General features: G+C 39.8%; 1 protein-coding gene across 1 annotated transcript in view; it reads left to right on the top strand.

The window, feature by feature from the left end:
• The window catches only part of CNTNAP5 (contactin associated protein family member 5), an 829,028-nt gene that overhangs the window by 407,266 nt on the left and 406,045 nt on the right, over nt 1-15,717 (top strand). The window contains exon 5 of the mRNA XM_036857137.1: nt 6,337-6,540. Within this exon, the coding sequence (XP_036713032.1) occupies nt 6,337-6,540 (204 nt within the window). The remainder of the gene's footprint in view (nt 1-6,336; nt 6,541-15,717) is intronic.

The following is a 15,717-nucleotide window of genomic DNA, read 5'->3' as shown; positions in this document are numbered from 1 at the left end:
TCTCATGAGGAAACATTTAGGGCTTCAGTGTCAAAAAACTCATTATCGTGTGTATGCCTTTGGGCAAGGTACATAATCTTCCTGAGCTTCAGCTTCTCCTTTTTACAAATGGGGAACAATATGGACCTCCAAGGCTGTTAAGAAGAACTTTAAATTAGGCAAAAATATGTTAATTAGTTTCTTTTTCCCCTAGAGAATGCTTAATCCAAAGGAAGAAATCTGTACGAGTGGTTTAGAAAAGCTGTGATAGAGAATGCAGAGGATATATTTAGTTTTGTCAGTTATTTTCTTGGTGCCCTTAAAACTATATTCTGAGATGATCACACACTTCTTCATTTGCCAGTAGGATCCTTCTTTAACCTTTATGCACCTTGCAACACTTCCTTCATTTTTTTCCTGTTTCTTTTTCATATTGTTAAAGAGAATCTTGTTTCAAGATGCATGTAAAACGTTACTGAAGATGTGGATCTCCATAACCAGACCCCATGCTGCAAATTAAGTACCCAAGGAGAGGATCAGGACAAAGGAGTTATGATAATATCTAATGAGGAAAACCCAGCATATGATAGAATTGTTTTTCTTAAGAGCGATACTATAAAAATGTGGTACCTTATTGACATCATTTAAAATCTGCTGTAGCCAAGTTTGGAATCTGAGTACTTCAAATAGCTCCTGTGTCTGGGGGAATTACGAAGTATTCAGTGGGGGAAAACTTTAATCCTTGTTAAACACATTTTTTACACTGTTTCTCCATCTGTGAAATGGCTGATGAATTTTGCGTGTGACTTAATTAATATTGCAAAGGTCCAGGGTATTTGTCTGAGTTCTCTTAGATTGGCAAAGTGTTTCTCTCACTGGCCTTCAGTGGTGTTAGGAGGAAAGCTGCCACCCTTCTGAGCTCTCTAAAGATAGCCTCTCTTCTCTGCTCTCATGAGCATCTGTGAATAACTCAGGAATCGTGTCCCCAGTGGCTGAGTGCATGCCTCCAGAGAAATGAACTCTTTGAGTGTGGATAGGCAACCTGGCTCTTGTAGGGTGTGGGGTGGGGGCGTCATGGAAGAGGAAGTCAGGGGACCATTGGCAGCATCGCCCTCAGACACAGGTACTGCACTAGGTCACTAAGTCATTTCACAGGAAGTGCTCAGCTCTGAATTAATGAGGAGATTAATACACATTGAAACCCTCTTCTCAAGGGATGCACTGTCCTGCTGGAGAGCTGGAAAACGACCAAGTATCAAAAGCTGGTTGGGAGGTGAATTATTGAGGGAGTGGCAGGGGGCTTAGTGGGAGACTAACTCATGGGAGGAAGCTGTTAGGGAGAGGGCCCAGCACTAGACTGATGAGCTGGGTGTTAGAGGACCAACCAGAGAGGAGTGGCACTTGGGAAGGTGTTCAGCACACTCAAAACTTCTCTAAGTCCCATGCAATGGGTTGGATTCCCGGCTCAGCCATTTGCAAACTGTGTACTCCTTTTGCCATAGTGTCCTTATTTGTAAAATAGCAATAATAAAAACAGCGCATTCCTCATAGCGTTACCGAATGTAAGAACGTAAGTTCATGTGCTCAACGCACAGTGAGGCCAAACAAACTGAAACATCAGAGTTGGGAGCAGAGAAAAGTTTATTGCAGGGCCAAGCAAGGAGAATGGGTGGCTCGTGCCCCCAACTCCCAAACTCCCCTCAGGGTTTCAGCAAAGCATTTTTAAAGCCCAGGCGTGGGAGGGGGCATGGTTGGTTGTTGAAAACTTCTTGGTGTTTGAATCCTTTGTTCTTGCAGCTGTCCGCATAGGTCAGGTCATGATGTTCCTGTAAACCTCCAACAAGACAAATGCTATTCTCTATTCTGCAACTTTTTATCTTTATATGAATGAGAAAGTGTTACACCGTTGAAGGTCAGAGTCTTGAAAATGGGCTATCCTGTTTATTTCAGCCTATAGGCAACATTTTTAAAACAAAAGCAATAGAATGCAAAGGTAAAAGAAACAGATCTAATAGGGAGTCAGATTTGTTCTTCCCTATTATGATAAGTGATTGATAGGATTAAATAAGTTCATGCACAAAAACCATTTAGAGAATTACAGGGCTCGTGGTGTGTGCTCTGTACATGTTGTCCTAACCGCCCCCCCCCATACACACTTATGTATATGAGTATGACAGACACATAGATACAAACTGAAAATACAGCATGCTTGGGGTGGGATGAGGGTTGGGGAGAGAAGTAGAGGATGAGGTGTGAAAGGAGAACAGAGACAGATTGAATTGAATTCTTAGTGCATTGAGTTTCCTGAAGGGCTTTAGCAAAGGTGATGTGAGCATGACAGAATGGGTCAGAGGGAGGCTGCAAAAGTTGAATCCAGGAGGGCAGTTGTGGGGCTATTTTAAGAATATAGAAAGTGATGAAGGCTTGGAGGAATGCCTGCTCAATGCGATGTGAGGGATACTGAACCCCAGGCTCAAACAGATTTCCTTTATACCATGTTCTTGATACCATCTTTACATCATGCTTCAAATCTTTACCACTGCAGTAATGTCTTTGGATTAGTGATGGAATGAGGGAATTGAATGTTATTGAGTGACTATTCATTTCCAGGTATGATTTATGTAATTCTCATAATGGCTTTTAGGGTAGGTTTCTCTTAGCTCTATTATACAGATAGGACACTGAAACTCGGAGAAGTCAAGAAAGTTGCCTCAAGTCCCCCAGCTAGTAAATAGCAAAACCAGAGTTGAAACCCGGGTCTGTGAGACTTCAACAATATATTTTTTTCCCCATCCTATTGATTGGCTCAGTTTCCTTAAGATCTCATGGCAACATGGAGCTGTGTTTTCTTAGAGGTAACCTATGTCATCACTGCTTATGGCATCGATTAAGTCCCTACATTAGCTAGACATCAGAGGGATTGAAATGAAGATCATGAATGCTGGGATGGATTGGAGAGAGAGGAGATAGGGTCTTGGAGTGGAGCGACTGGGTGCTGCAGACCGAGACAACCAGATCAGGGCGTCTCTTGTCAGCAGTAACTCAGGATTCCATGCTTATTTATGTCAGAACTCACCTCACTTCCATAGTCATATACAGCGTTTGAGCTTTAAACTGTTCCCATAGCACTGGGTGCTCCCTTCTATTTTAACTCACAACATATTAGTGTCACAGCCCGCCAATTGTATATGCCATGCTCCCTCACTCAGCACTAAAGCTCCTAAGGACCCAGTTCGTAACCCAGAGTCTGGTGTAGAGCCAGAGGGGAGGCATCAGAGGAGACCATGAAGATACAGGTGCAGACCCTGCACCCAAAGAATTTCAAGTCGAGTTTGAGAAGCTGAAATATGGCAGAACAGGAAACTTGGAGCCAGCTTGCATTGCCTGGGCAGTAAACCGTTGAATCAAAAAGTGAAATAGCATTATTTTGGGTGACAAAGTGGGGTGCCAGCACTGGGGAGGAATGCCAAGTCCTCCATGTATCCTAAACACTACTAATACTCCTACTATCTGTTATTGGTTTAACACAAATGACGTGACAGACATGATGGCATCCCTTTGTACAAATTGTCACTTTGTATGGATAAGCACATTTAATGCTCACAGCAGTCTTCTCTGAAGGGTGTAATTAGCCCACTTTATAGATGAGGAAGTCAAGGCTTAGGGATGTAGAGATGCCAAAGCAACACAGTTAACAAGTTACGACCATCACAGCTTAACATCCGTGATCTTATCTGCATTACGATCCTCATTATTCTATGATGGATGCCGGCTTGCTATCTGTAGCCTCCATTTGGTTTTCGTAGAGTCTGGTTCAGAGGACAGAGGCAGGAACATGGATGGGGTGATATGGGGAGAGTCTGAGAGAGCGGGGGATTTGTGCAAATCCCTCTGTACCTGGACTATTTCATTTTAGGGTCTCGGGAGTCATCAGCAAGCTTTTGGTTAGAACCACTTTGTTCCAGAGGAATAAATTGTGAAATGGTATTTTTAAATTAATTACAGGAAAAGTATGATTTCGTTTTTATTTTCATTTCAAAATTTCAGCTTTCCAAAGGATGTTTCTATATGCTTAGTCAAAAAAAAAAACCTTAATTTATCACTGTGTATGTTCAAGGTGAGGATTTTAATTGCTTGGTGAATAATAAAAAATTGAGTTATTCCAAGTACTTGATTTCAAATAAGAATAATTTCACCCCCACACACACCCATTCGCCACCATCCCACCCACATAAGATGGTATATAATGAACCTGTTTTAAGCTATAATTAAATAGCCTTAACATTTTTCTATTATAAAAGTAATAAAAGTTTTTTGTAAAACTTTTTATGATGAAAAACTAGGAAAAGTAATGTAAAAATAACCTATAATAACACCTCCTAGATAGAGTCACTATTAATTTATTTTAAAGGCTATTTTTTAGAGCAGTTTAGATTCACAGCAAAATAAAAAGGAAGGTACAGGGATTTCCCATATACCTCCAGCTCCCAAAAATGCAAGTTCCCCTCCCCCATTATCAGCGACCCCCATCAGAGTGGTACATTTATTACAATTGATGAACCTACGTTGACAAATTGTAATCACCCAAAGCCCATAGTTTACATTATGGTTCACTATTGTAGTTGTACATTATGTGAGTTTAGACAAATGTATAATAACATGTATCCATCATTATAGTATCATGGAGTATTTTCAGTGCCCTAGAAATCCTCTATGCTGTGCCAATTTATTTTTCCCTCCCATTAACCCCTGGCCTCCACTGATCTTCTAACTGTCCCATAGTTTTGCTTTTTCTAGAATGTCATATAGTTGGACTCATATAGTAGACTTTTCAGATTGGCTTTTTTCACTAAGTGATATGGACTTAAGTTTTTTTTTTTTTTTTCTTTTTTTCATGGCTTGATAGTTCATTTCTTTTTAGTGTTGTATAATATTCCAGTGTCTCAGTGTACCATCGTTTAGTTATCCATTCACCTGCTGAAGGACATCTTGGTTGCTTCTGGTATTTGGCAATTATGAATGAAGCTGCTATAAACATCTGCGTGCAGGTTTTTGTGTGGACATGAGTTTTCAGCTCCTTTGAGTAAATACCAAGGAGCTAGGTTGCTGGATAGTATGGTAAGAGTACACTTAGTTTTGTAAGAAACCACCGAACTGTCTTCCATTGGCTGTACCATCTTGCATTCCCACCGGCAATGAAGCAGAGTTCCTGTTGCCCCACATCCTCACCAGCACTTGGTGGTGTCAGTGTTCCAGAGTTAGACCATTCTAATAGGTGTGCAGTTAACAGCATCTCATTATTTTAATTTGCATTTCCCTGGTGACACGTGACGTGGAGCATCTTTTCAGATACTTATTTGTCATCGGTAGATATTCTTTGGTGAGGCGAGACTCCTCATATTTGAAAGTTGCTAAGAGACTAGATCTTAAAAGTTCTCATCACAAGAAAAAAAATTCTATAACTATGTATGGTGACAAACGTTAACTACACTTTTTTGCAGTGATCATCTTAAAATATATACAAATATCTAATAATTATGCTGTACACTTGAAGCTAATATAACGTTGTAGGTCAATTATGCATCATTCAAAAAGAAAAAGAAAATCCTTATTAGCTTTTCGGCCTACAATTTTCAGATATGTTTATACACATCTACTACATAAGCTTATCTAAATTATGAGTACCGGGCCTTCTCTTTTTGCTTTCACAATAACGAATGAACATTTTTGTATGTGAAAACTAAAATGATAGATACCATCAGCACAAGATAAGGCAGGCATGAGAAGGATGCAAGATACTTGCCCTCTCTGTTCAAATAGTAAGTCTCCTTTTACTGCATATTCTTTTCCATTGAACCAAAAGGAAACCTCAGAATCCTTCTCAGTGCAGATCTAGGAAGACAGTACTATTCAGAGCTGAAATAATAAGCTATATATTTCATCTCCAACCTTGAGCCTGAGACGATGGGATTAAAGTGACTCCAACTATCAGAAGCAAATTATTAAGGAGGATAAATCATGAGAGATTATTACAACCAGGCATTTGACACAATAGAGCCTGACAAAGGTACCTGTGGTATTCGCACCCTGTCCCTTCAAGCAAAAGCTGACAGCACTAATGAGAGCTTTTACTTCTCAGCTAATGATCAGTTCACTCTGACTGTGTGATGGCTGCTTGTAAATGAATATTTCCCCTGAATCTAATTAGATTGGGTCTAGACTCTATGTTTCCCAGTGAGTCGGTACCTTATAGACGTCAGGAACATTTCTATTAATTGGACAACTAAGATGGGAAAGAAGGAAAAGCAATTCTGAGGATGTGCTCTGATTTTTCTCCCCCTCTCTCTTTGTGCCTAGAATCAGACATCGCCGACTTTGATGGCCGAAGCTCCCTTCTGTACAGGTTCAATCAGAAACTGATGAGTACTCTCAAAGATGTGATCTCCCTGAAGTTCAAGAGCATGCAGGGAGATGGGGTCCTGTTCCACGGAGAAGGACAGCGCGGGGACCACATCACCCTGGAGCTCCAGAAGGGGAGGCTCGCCCTGCACCTCAACTTGGGTAGGTCCCTGCCCATGTCAGGCTACGGGGAAATCCTTTTGCAGCAGGTCAGCATTCCTTATCCTCCTAGTGTATCAGTTAGAAGTTCCTGGATCACAGTCTAAGTGACGTATTTTCCTTATGCAGGTTGGAGAAGAAAAATACCATGTTTAAGCCATAAACAGCATTCTTTAAACAAGGTAATTTTGGTAGGTAGGGAGAGCTACAAGCTAATTGTTTGTTCTTTCTTTTTCTTGCTCTTCCTTTTTCTTTCTTTCTTTCTTTCTCTACATATTTCTCTTTTTTTAGTAATGAACTTTAGCTTGAGCAAGTTTAAACACACACGCGTACACACACACACACACGCACATGTATTATAATGAGGCTTTTGCTCACAGTCTATTGTAATTGTTACATTTATGAAAGTTAAGTTCCGGGGGAAAATGGAGGAAAAACATTTTAATATCTTTCCTGGTTTGTTTGTTTGTTTTTTGTTTTCATTTGTTTTTGTTTTTTGTGGGGGAATAAAGGGGTCATATGTATGGCATCTAAGTTTCTGGGCATTCCCACGTCTTATTAAGGGAAATACTGTTTTCTTTAAGTGTCCGGGCTGTGCCAGGGTGAGCCCTAGATTTACCAAGTGCCAGCTAATTTAGTAGAGAGTACCCTCCTGCCTTCTCTGTGTTTAGGACTCAGGCTTCTGCTGTAGGCTGGCATCCATCATCCCTGCCTCACTACTGGCAGGTCTGCATTTCTTTGTAATCAACTTCCTATCCCAGGGGAAGAAAGAGAGAGGGTCAGCCTCCTTTATGTGAAAGGTGCTTTGGAAGGAAGTATGAGCCAAGTGCAGAAGGCAGGGAACAGAGTTCCCAAAGATGAAAAGGCAAACCAAAAAAGCTCTACTGGAGAAAAAGAAACCAGGACAAAGGTTTAGTCTGATGAAAAAGGAAGTGACCATTTTTTATAAGAGTGAGTCCCTTCCTCCCATTGAAAATGTATTAGTTTTAGTGGAAGGGGTGGAGAGTATATTTGTGGAAGAGAATTATCACCCATCACCAAGTATTCCCTATCAAGTAGTAAAGATGGAAAGGCACGGCCAAATTCAGTTTGTAAGCTCAAGTTGGATGAAAGACTGGAAAAATCACTGATAAGTTTTATCTTTTAGTAATTATTATTTAGTAATCAATTATTTTAGTAATTAGCATAAAAATGAAGATTATTGTGAACTCATCCCCAAAGCCAAACAATGTAGATCCTTATTTTGAGGCATTTCTGAGCATCTCCTTAGCCTCATGGTGAGTATTGGCACGGGTAGTAGGGAGAACCTCTGGATCCCAAGTTTTAACCTATAAAATTGATAACTAATGCACTAAATTAAATATTTAGCAAAAGCATCTTTCGAAGGAGAGTCTCACTCAGAGGAGAGCAATAAGAGGATTTGCTAGTAACATAATCGGTTTTGCTCACTTACCTAAAGAAGAAATGTATCAGTGAATTCTATGAAGGGTGGGTATATAAATATTCGGCAGAAATATATCAGTCTGTTAACTGGCCTTCAATTTTTGTGAAAGGAGAATGGATGGAGTAACCCCCCGAACACACACACACCCAGTTACAAGTGGTTCACAGAGCATTGTGGGTTGTGGATAAAGTTATTATGACTTGTCAATAGTAAAGCAGGTAACACTGAATCTGTCAGTGACTGCCATTTGGATTCCCAATTCCAATGTGCCATTACCACTCCAAAGCTCTGCTCCAACATCCATAACCCAATGAGGTACACCAGCTTCACACACAGTAAAGCAGGATGGAAAGGAAGAGGTGTGCTCATGTGACAGATTTTATTTTAATTGGAGATAGGTGCTAGCTATTTTTTATGGGGAAAGTTCATAATCCCCAAGCCTCAGTTTACTTATTTCTAACCTGGGGATATTAATAACTATCTTCCAGGGCATGAACATGAAAGCTAAAAATATTTAAAATGAATTTTCTTTGTCAGTATATAAACACGGTGAAGCTCTTAATATTACTCGTCATTCAACCAACAATATCTGAATGTCCCACACCCTGTGCTATTCGGGTCTTCCTGGAAAGAAATGGGTATTTTAAGGTAAAGAAGACCCGCTCCATGCTGCGATATAAAGAAGGCAGAATAATTCTCTCTTTCCAGATTCCATCTGCCCCATATTTCTAACTGTGGTGGCGATAATGGAAAATCTCCTTTAGTCTGTTTTCTGCAGAGTTTGGAATTTCTTCATCTTTTCATCTGCTTATGGATTTTACTCATTTCCATCCGTTTACCATGACTGTTTCCTGTACTTATCTCTTTTAAGCAGTCACCTAGGATACTTGTTAAATAGCACAGATTTCTATGTTCCTTCTCTAGAGAGATGCTGACATATATTAGTACTTTAGCTCTGCGTAACTCTGCTACAGCCAGCAGATTTCTGGAAGCACTAAGTTAAGGGGAAAGGGGAAATGATAATCGTTTTGATTTGCCCATAAGAGAAAATCTGTAACATACGTTCCACAAGGGCAAGATAACACTTTGTTCATAACTGTAGCTCCGGAAACTAGGAGAGCACCAGCCTGAAGTAGGTACTTGAGGCAAATTGAGTACATTGGAAAAAGTGGTTTTCATCTCACATATCAGAGCCTGACACAAATATACATTATTCTCATTTGGCTTGCTGACTCCCAAGCCTGAGCTACTCTCCCCGCTATGATATTTGCAGAATACCCACAATGTGCCAGTATCCTATCCAATCCTCAGAGCAGCCCTATTAGGTACATAAACATTAGTTCCAATTTACCCATGTGGAATATTAGGCTGAAGGAGGATATATCACCTGTTCAAATTACACAGCCAGAAATTAGCATAGCCACAATTAAAATCCAGTTATATTTACCAGTTTTTAAACTTACTTTCAGATTATAAAATATATGTCAGTTTTAGAAAACTTGAAGGAAAAAAAAAACACTCTATAAAGAAGGGAAAAATCACTCAAAATCCTACAACTCAGTCATCCTTCTATTAACATTTTTGTATATTTTCCAAGTGTTTTCCTTAGCTCTTTATGTAAAATTTTTACATATGATAGAAAATTCATGTTCTTCCCATGTTGCCACACAGCCTTCAAAGAGGAAAGAGTTCATACCATCCATGATCAAGCTCTTTTTTTTAAAGAAATGAATCAAGAAATAAAAAGGAAGAAAGAGAGAGAGCAAGAGGAGGAAGGTGGGGAGGCAGAATCCTAAAATCCAAGTTAATGGGCTGCAAAATGGTGCTGGGGCAATGGCCAATGAAGGAGGAAGGGAGGGGAGGAAGTTTCTCTCTACCCAGCTGACGTGGACACTGCAGCAGTGTTTCCTTTAGTGACAGTTCTCCAGTTCCGTATCTAATCTGTGACTTTACAATTCAGAAATTCAGGCTGAGTAGAGAGGTTCAGTACCACGGACAGCTGCATGACCTGTACCATGGCCTTTGGAGGTATACACAGTGTGCTGTGGTTCTTCACAAGTGATGCTTTTTGCCGATATTCTGATTCATATTACCTAGTTACTCCTATGGAGGCTGACTTGGAAAGATCATTTCAATGCTGCAGTTGAACTTGGTGTTTGACTACTTTCTTCGGGCAGAGCAGTGAGATTTCTAGAGCTACTAATGGGAGAGAGATTTCTTCTCAGTCCGTAAGGGGGTTCATAAAGATTCCTCTTTCCACGCTACACATCTCATTCAGATCACCTGTGGCAGTTTGCCCTCTGTAGAATTACAACAGCTCAAACCCATATATGCAGGTGGGAGAATCAAAGAGCGGAGGCATTACGTGACTGGGGAATTGTGGTGAGAACTAAATAAAACATCAATAGCACATGCAGGTCATTCATCCTTACAAGAGTCCAGCGCCTTTGAACTGAGGCATAATGTTTGCGTAATATGGCAGTCATAGGAAAGCGAGAGTCTCGGCATAGCATAACCACGTGTGGAGCACACTGTCCTTGGGGGACCAAGTATGGGTTCAGAGGCAAAGCATTTGACTGCATAACCAACGCATTGAGATAGCTTGGGATATCAGTGAACAGTCTGTACATTCTCCAGAGGGTCCAATGAACGTTTACTTTAGCTTTTTGAAATTCAAGCATTTTGATAAGCCAACTCATATGTATTCATAAAACGTTTATTGTGTTTCTGGACTTGGACTAAATACTATGAAAGATGTTTTTTAACGTTGCCATTTTTTGAGAGCCCTCACTTAGGCACTGTGCTAGACATTTTACATATATATTTCATTTGTATCACATGGCAATCCTACAAACTATATCCAAACCCATTTTACAGATGGAGAAACTGATGGTCAGTGATGTCCAGTAGGTTGCCCCGGGCCACATAGGTCATGTAGATGCATAGCCATAAACCCAAGATTAGAACACTCTCCAATCGAACCCCAAGTTCCTGACATTAATCATTAAAATGTTATAAACCTTCATGAAACATTTACAAATTAAATATCAGGAAGTTGGTATCCATGTGTTATATTTTGAGAATGGAGAGACCAGAGTAGGATAAAGGAGTCCAGAAAGCCTTCCTGGATCCACCTTGAGTTAGCTGGAGATTTCATTACAAAGAAGAAAGGAACACAGGCATTTCAGACAAAGTGTCAGTGGGATAAGTTGTGCCACATTTTATATAAATTGTGTCATTCTTATAATAAGAGTTCACTGAACGAGTACATTAAGCCAGGCACTGAGCTATGCACTGGAGGTTAAAAGTTGAATTTACCAGTTCTGATTTTCAAGGAGGTCCCGGCCTAGTAAAATAATTATTGTAATTTACTTTCTAATTTTGTAATATTAACTAAAAATATATAATTAGGTATCATCAAAACCACATACCATAATTGTATTAAGATAGCATTTTTTAAGATAACAAAGTCACAGAAGATGGATACAACTTAGGAGTCAGACTTGAACCATGACTCCTAAATCTAGAGAATGTTGTATTGAATAAAATTTAGAAAATTTTTAACGACTTTAACAATACAAGAAAGATGTATTTCATTGCTTTTGTGATACATAAGGATTTGCTCTGATCTGAGGGTCAAGTCCACTGCAATTGCATGGCGTCCTGTTAGTTTCTACTTTCTTCGGAAGGCTTCACTTGAGTGCTTAGGAGAACATTCATCAGCCCTGAATTCGGCTAAACAAGGGTCTTTATGCTCCTGGATAACCTGTAAAAGTGAAATTTGCCTTCACCTTCTACATCGTGCCCTTCCCTCTTAGGGTTGCCCCATGTTCCTTTTCCACAACTCTTGGCTTCCCAGTCCATCAAATCCTTTTCTTGGTATTCTGATTAAGCTATATAAGCTCACACATATGTATGGTGGAAAGCAGATGGCCAGGACATAAGAAATGAGGGTAAGTGGGAGTATCAATTTTTCCAGTAAGGGTAGTGGTAAGAGCATTAGCTTTGGAGTCAGAGCTTGGTTGTAACCCTAATTCTTTGTGTCCTCAGGTATGTCTTGTAGCTTCTTTGAGGTGCAGCTTTTTGTAAGGCTGTGTTCAGGAATGATGGAAACAACCTATGTAAAATGCTTACCTCGCTTAGTAGAAGAGAACCTTAAAAATACAAGTGAATACCAACATCGATAACCTGAACAACTAAGGTGGGAAGGTTAGTTCTGAAGATCGGGTGGAGGTAGGCATTGGTGACCTCCGTGTGAGTGGTCCCCTATCTCATCAACAATAAATCAAGCCCTTTCCAACGTGACTTTCTGTTGAAATACAGTCTTAAAAAAGAAAGTTTCTGTTCCCTTTTGCTAGGCTATATGATATCCACAGATTGTGGAAGTTAAAGTGCCATCCATGTTTAAACTGTTAAGACCAAGCAAGATTTAATCAAAGAAGACTTTGGGTGAAAACACTGCAATATACCTGCCCTTAGCCAGAAAAATGTTAGTTCCAAGGATGAACAATTTGACATGCTTATCCACAGTATGTTGGGGATGGGGGTGGGGGAGAAGAGCAAGTTAGAAATATTTTGCAATCATTTCAAGCTTCCTATAAAAATTGCCATATGCTTTAGGGACTTGAGTAGTATTTACATTGTTTCATTTTAATTATATCTCAAACCACAGGAAAGCAAGTTTTTATTTAATTAGTAATAAGAGGTATTTTCCCCCCTAATGTGTTTCTGGCCTAAAAGATAGCTTCCAGATATTTTTATTGTCTTTGTCCTTCACAATTGCCGGTAGGAATTTTTATCTTGCCTTAGTAAATTGGAAACTAGTTAAAACTAGTAGTTGAACCATAATTGCCACTGAGATAAAACTTGAAATGTGTATTACAGGATGAAGAGTTTGATAATCTTTTGAGAATGAAGTTTTTATTGTAATTTCTAATAATGAACATTTCTAGGTAAAATGGAACCTTTCCTAGGAGTAATCTTTTTCTTCATGGTAACACCTACTGTAGATACAATTTAAAACATCCTATTTAATGAATAGCAGAATTTCCTGTTTATCCAATTGTTTAAACAGACTAACTTTCACTCAATTTGTGTGCATACAAGATTTCTGAGTGTTAGCATAGAATGATTAATGGAGAGGATTGGTGAAATAAGTTCATGTCTACCAATTTTTTTAGTTAAAACGATGCTTGTAATGCAGGAGATATTCAATAATTTACACATCACTCGTATATTTTTCAATGAACCAGCTATGCAGGTTAAGGATTATGTTTTTAATGAAGTTTATTTGTTTTTCCCATTATCAAAGATACTCATACTCATTCTAAAATGTAAGAAGAAAAGAAAAAAGAAAATCAAAACTTCTGTTAATGTTTTAGTAAATGCAAACAAGGATAGAAGAAAGATTCACTACGTTATCCAAAAAGTCAAGTAAAAATTACAGTCTGTTTGACCTATTCAAAATTAAATTTCTCTTTTGAAGTAGGAATAATAGTGTAGAAAAATATTAAAATACTTAATTTAATCCTTGTCTTTATTGGCTCTATTAAAGAAATCAACATATCACTAAAATCCACCCAACACAACACATAAGAACAAATAATTGGGAGGAAAAGATGTGATTCCTTTACTTTTTCAGTTTGTGACTTTCAGTGGCTTTACAGTTTCAAACCTTTAATGTTTTGGACTTATTATTAATGAATCATTGTTAAATGCCTTTTTACTTTTTGAGAAAAAAAGTCGGAGGTGCCCATCAAATTTAAAGTGAAATCTCTGATATTAAATCTATTTGACTTATTACCTAGAATTAATAGTTTATAAGGCACACTGTTTCCTTCAACCAATCATTAGCCTTTGGACATGTTTTATTTTATAAATAAAAGTTGTGTGCGTGTGTGTGTGTGTGTGTGTGTAGAAGAAGTGGGAGAGAGAGACAGACACTGGTGTTCTTTGTTCTGACTGGTACCACTTTTCACCTACCTGCTCAAGCAAACATACTAAAAGTCATCCCTAGGTGAGTCTTTCCTTTACTATGTCCACCTCCAATATCCAAATGGCATGCCAGGTCACCACAGGCCAACACCTTCTCACTGGCTGAAAATCCATCCTCCTGTGCTCTCTTTTACCTAAGCCCCTCGTCCCCCATCTAGATGACTGCCAGTTTTCCTGCCAGGCTTGCCTTCTCATCAAATTCCCACACAGCTGTCAAAATAACCTTCTTAAAATGTTAATCTGAGTCAGTAATCCCTGACTTATTAATTCACCAATGGCTCCCATTTCTTAAAAGGAAACACAGGCTGTCACCTAGCTCACACTAGCACACTGGTGCTGGGTGGGATAAGCCAGCCCCACGTGGTCGTGGTACTGTGCTGCGTGGAATCCCTTTAGGTGTTCCCCTGGACCCCCAGCCTTGGCATGTGCTTCTCCTGGCTGGGTAACAATGCTCCTTGTTCTGGCCAGATATCAGGCCTGGCACCACTTTGTAAAGTGGCCTCCACAGCTCCCTACCCTGCATTTCCTTGGCTCTCTGCATTAACTGCTGTTAGTACCAGCAGCATGCTTTTTATCAATTCACTTATTGAGTCTCCACGTTAAAACTTTCAGAGAGGGAAGTGTGCCTTTTAACTCTGTATCTCCTGTATACATCATTTGTCACTGTAAGCAAGACAGGTAGATATCCACACCTTTTTGTAGATGGATGGAAGGATGAAAGGAAGGGAGGGAGGAAGGAAGGAAGGAAGGAAGGGAGGGAGGAAAGGAAGAAGGAAGGAAAGAAGGAAGAAGGAAAGGAGGAGAGAGAGAAGGAAAGAGGGAAGGAAGGGAGGGAGAGAGAGGTGAGGGAGAAAGAAAAAGAAAAAGATCTATTAATGTATTTGCATAATTTGACACATTTTAAGAACTCAGAAGATGTGGAACAAATCAATATGTCAATGAATAAATCAATTAAAGGCAGCTATGAACTCATCAGCTCTTACTTTTCAATTACAGTCATCTGGGTGCCTCCCCCCAACCCCCGTAGGAAGCAACAAAGTGTTATTTCATGCAGGAAGCAGTGACTTGGGGCCATAATGGAGGCGGGAGTGAACAGCCTACAGTGGAACTGGCAGCTCTTGCCCCTTAAATGCCGCACCGTGGCACAGGCTGCTGCGGTGGTTCTGTAAAACTTGTCTTAGGAGAGAGGAGAGAGGCATTTAGCTTTCAGTTACTAAGGGTACCGAACGCATAAAATATTCAAACATGGGAAGGTTTACATGTAAGTAAAATTAGTTGCATTGAACTGTTCATTTTGCTAAGGCTGAGCCATTCTACAGGAAAAAAGAACAAAGGAAAAAAAAAAAAAGCTGTAATCTTTTTGACAGAAGGATACAGGCAGGAGGTCCATCAAATCGGAGGAGAGACAGGAGGGGAAACGGGCAGACTTGATTGAAAAATGTACCTCTCCGCCGGAATCTCTCACATTCTCCCAAGGAGCGTCTTCCAAGCTCAGTTTAGGGTGAAGCACAGGACCCTTGCCGCGGGCGGTCAGAAGGGTCGAGACCTGGATTTGAACACTGGCTGCCTCTCTACCTAGGCATGCTTACCCTCGCCGGACCTCAGTTTCCTAATTTGTCAAATGCAAGTAATCATTTTGTCTTCGAGCATCAGACTTGGAGGTTATAAAATCCCTATTTTAGTGCCCTTGATAGAGTAGGCATTTGAAAATGGCAGCTAAAATGATTATTTCCTCCCCGTTG

Source organism: Balaenoptera musculus, chromosome 7, assembly GCF_009873245.2.
Source record: "Balaenoptera musculus isolate JJ_BM4_2016_0621 chromosome 7, mBalMus1.pri.v3, whole genome shotgun sequence".
Classification (NCBI taxonomy): Eukaryota; Metazoa; Chordata; class Mammalia; order Artiodactyla; family Balaenopteridae; genus Balaenoptera; species Balaenoptera musculus.
Note: the sequence above shows the minus strand (reverse complement) of the source record. Positions and strands in the feature narration are given on the sequence as shown.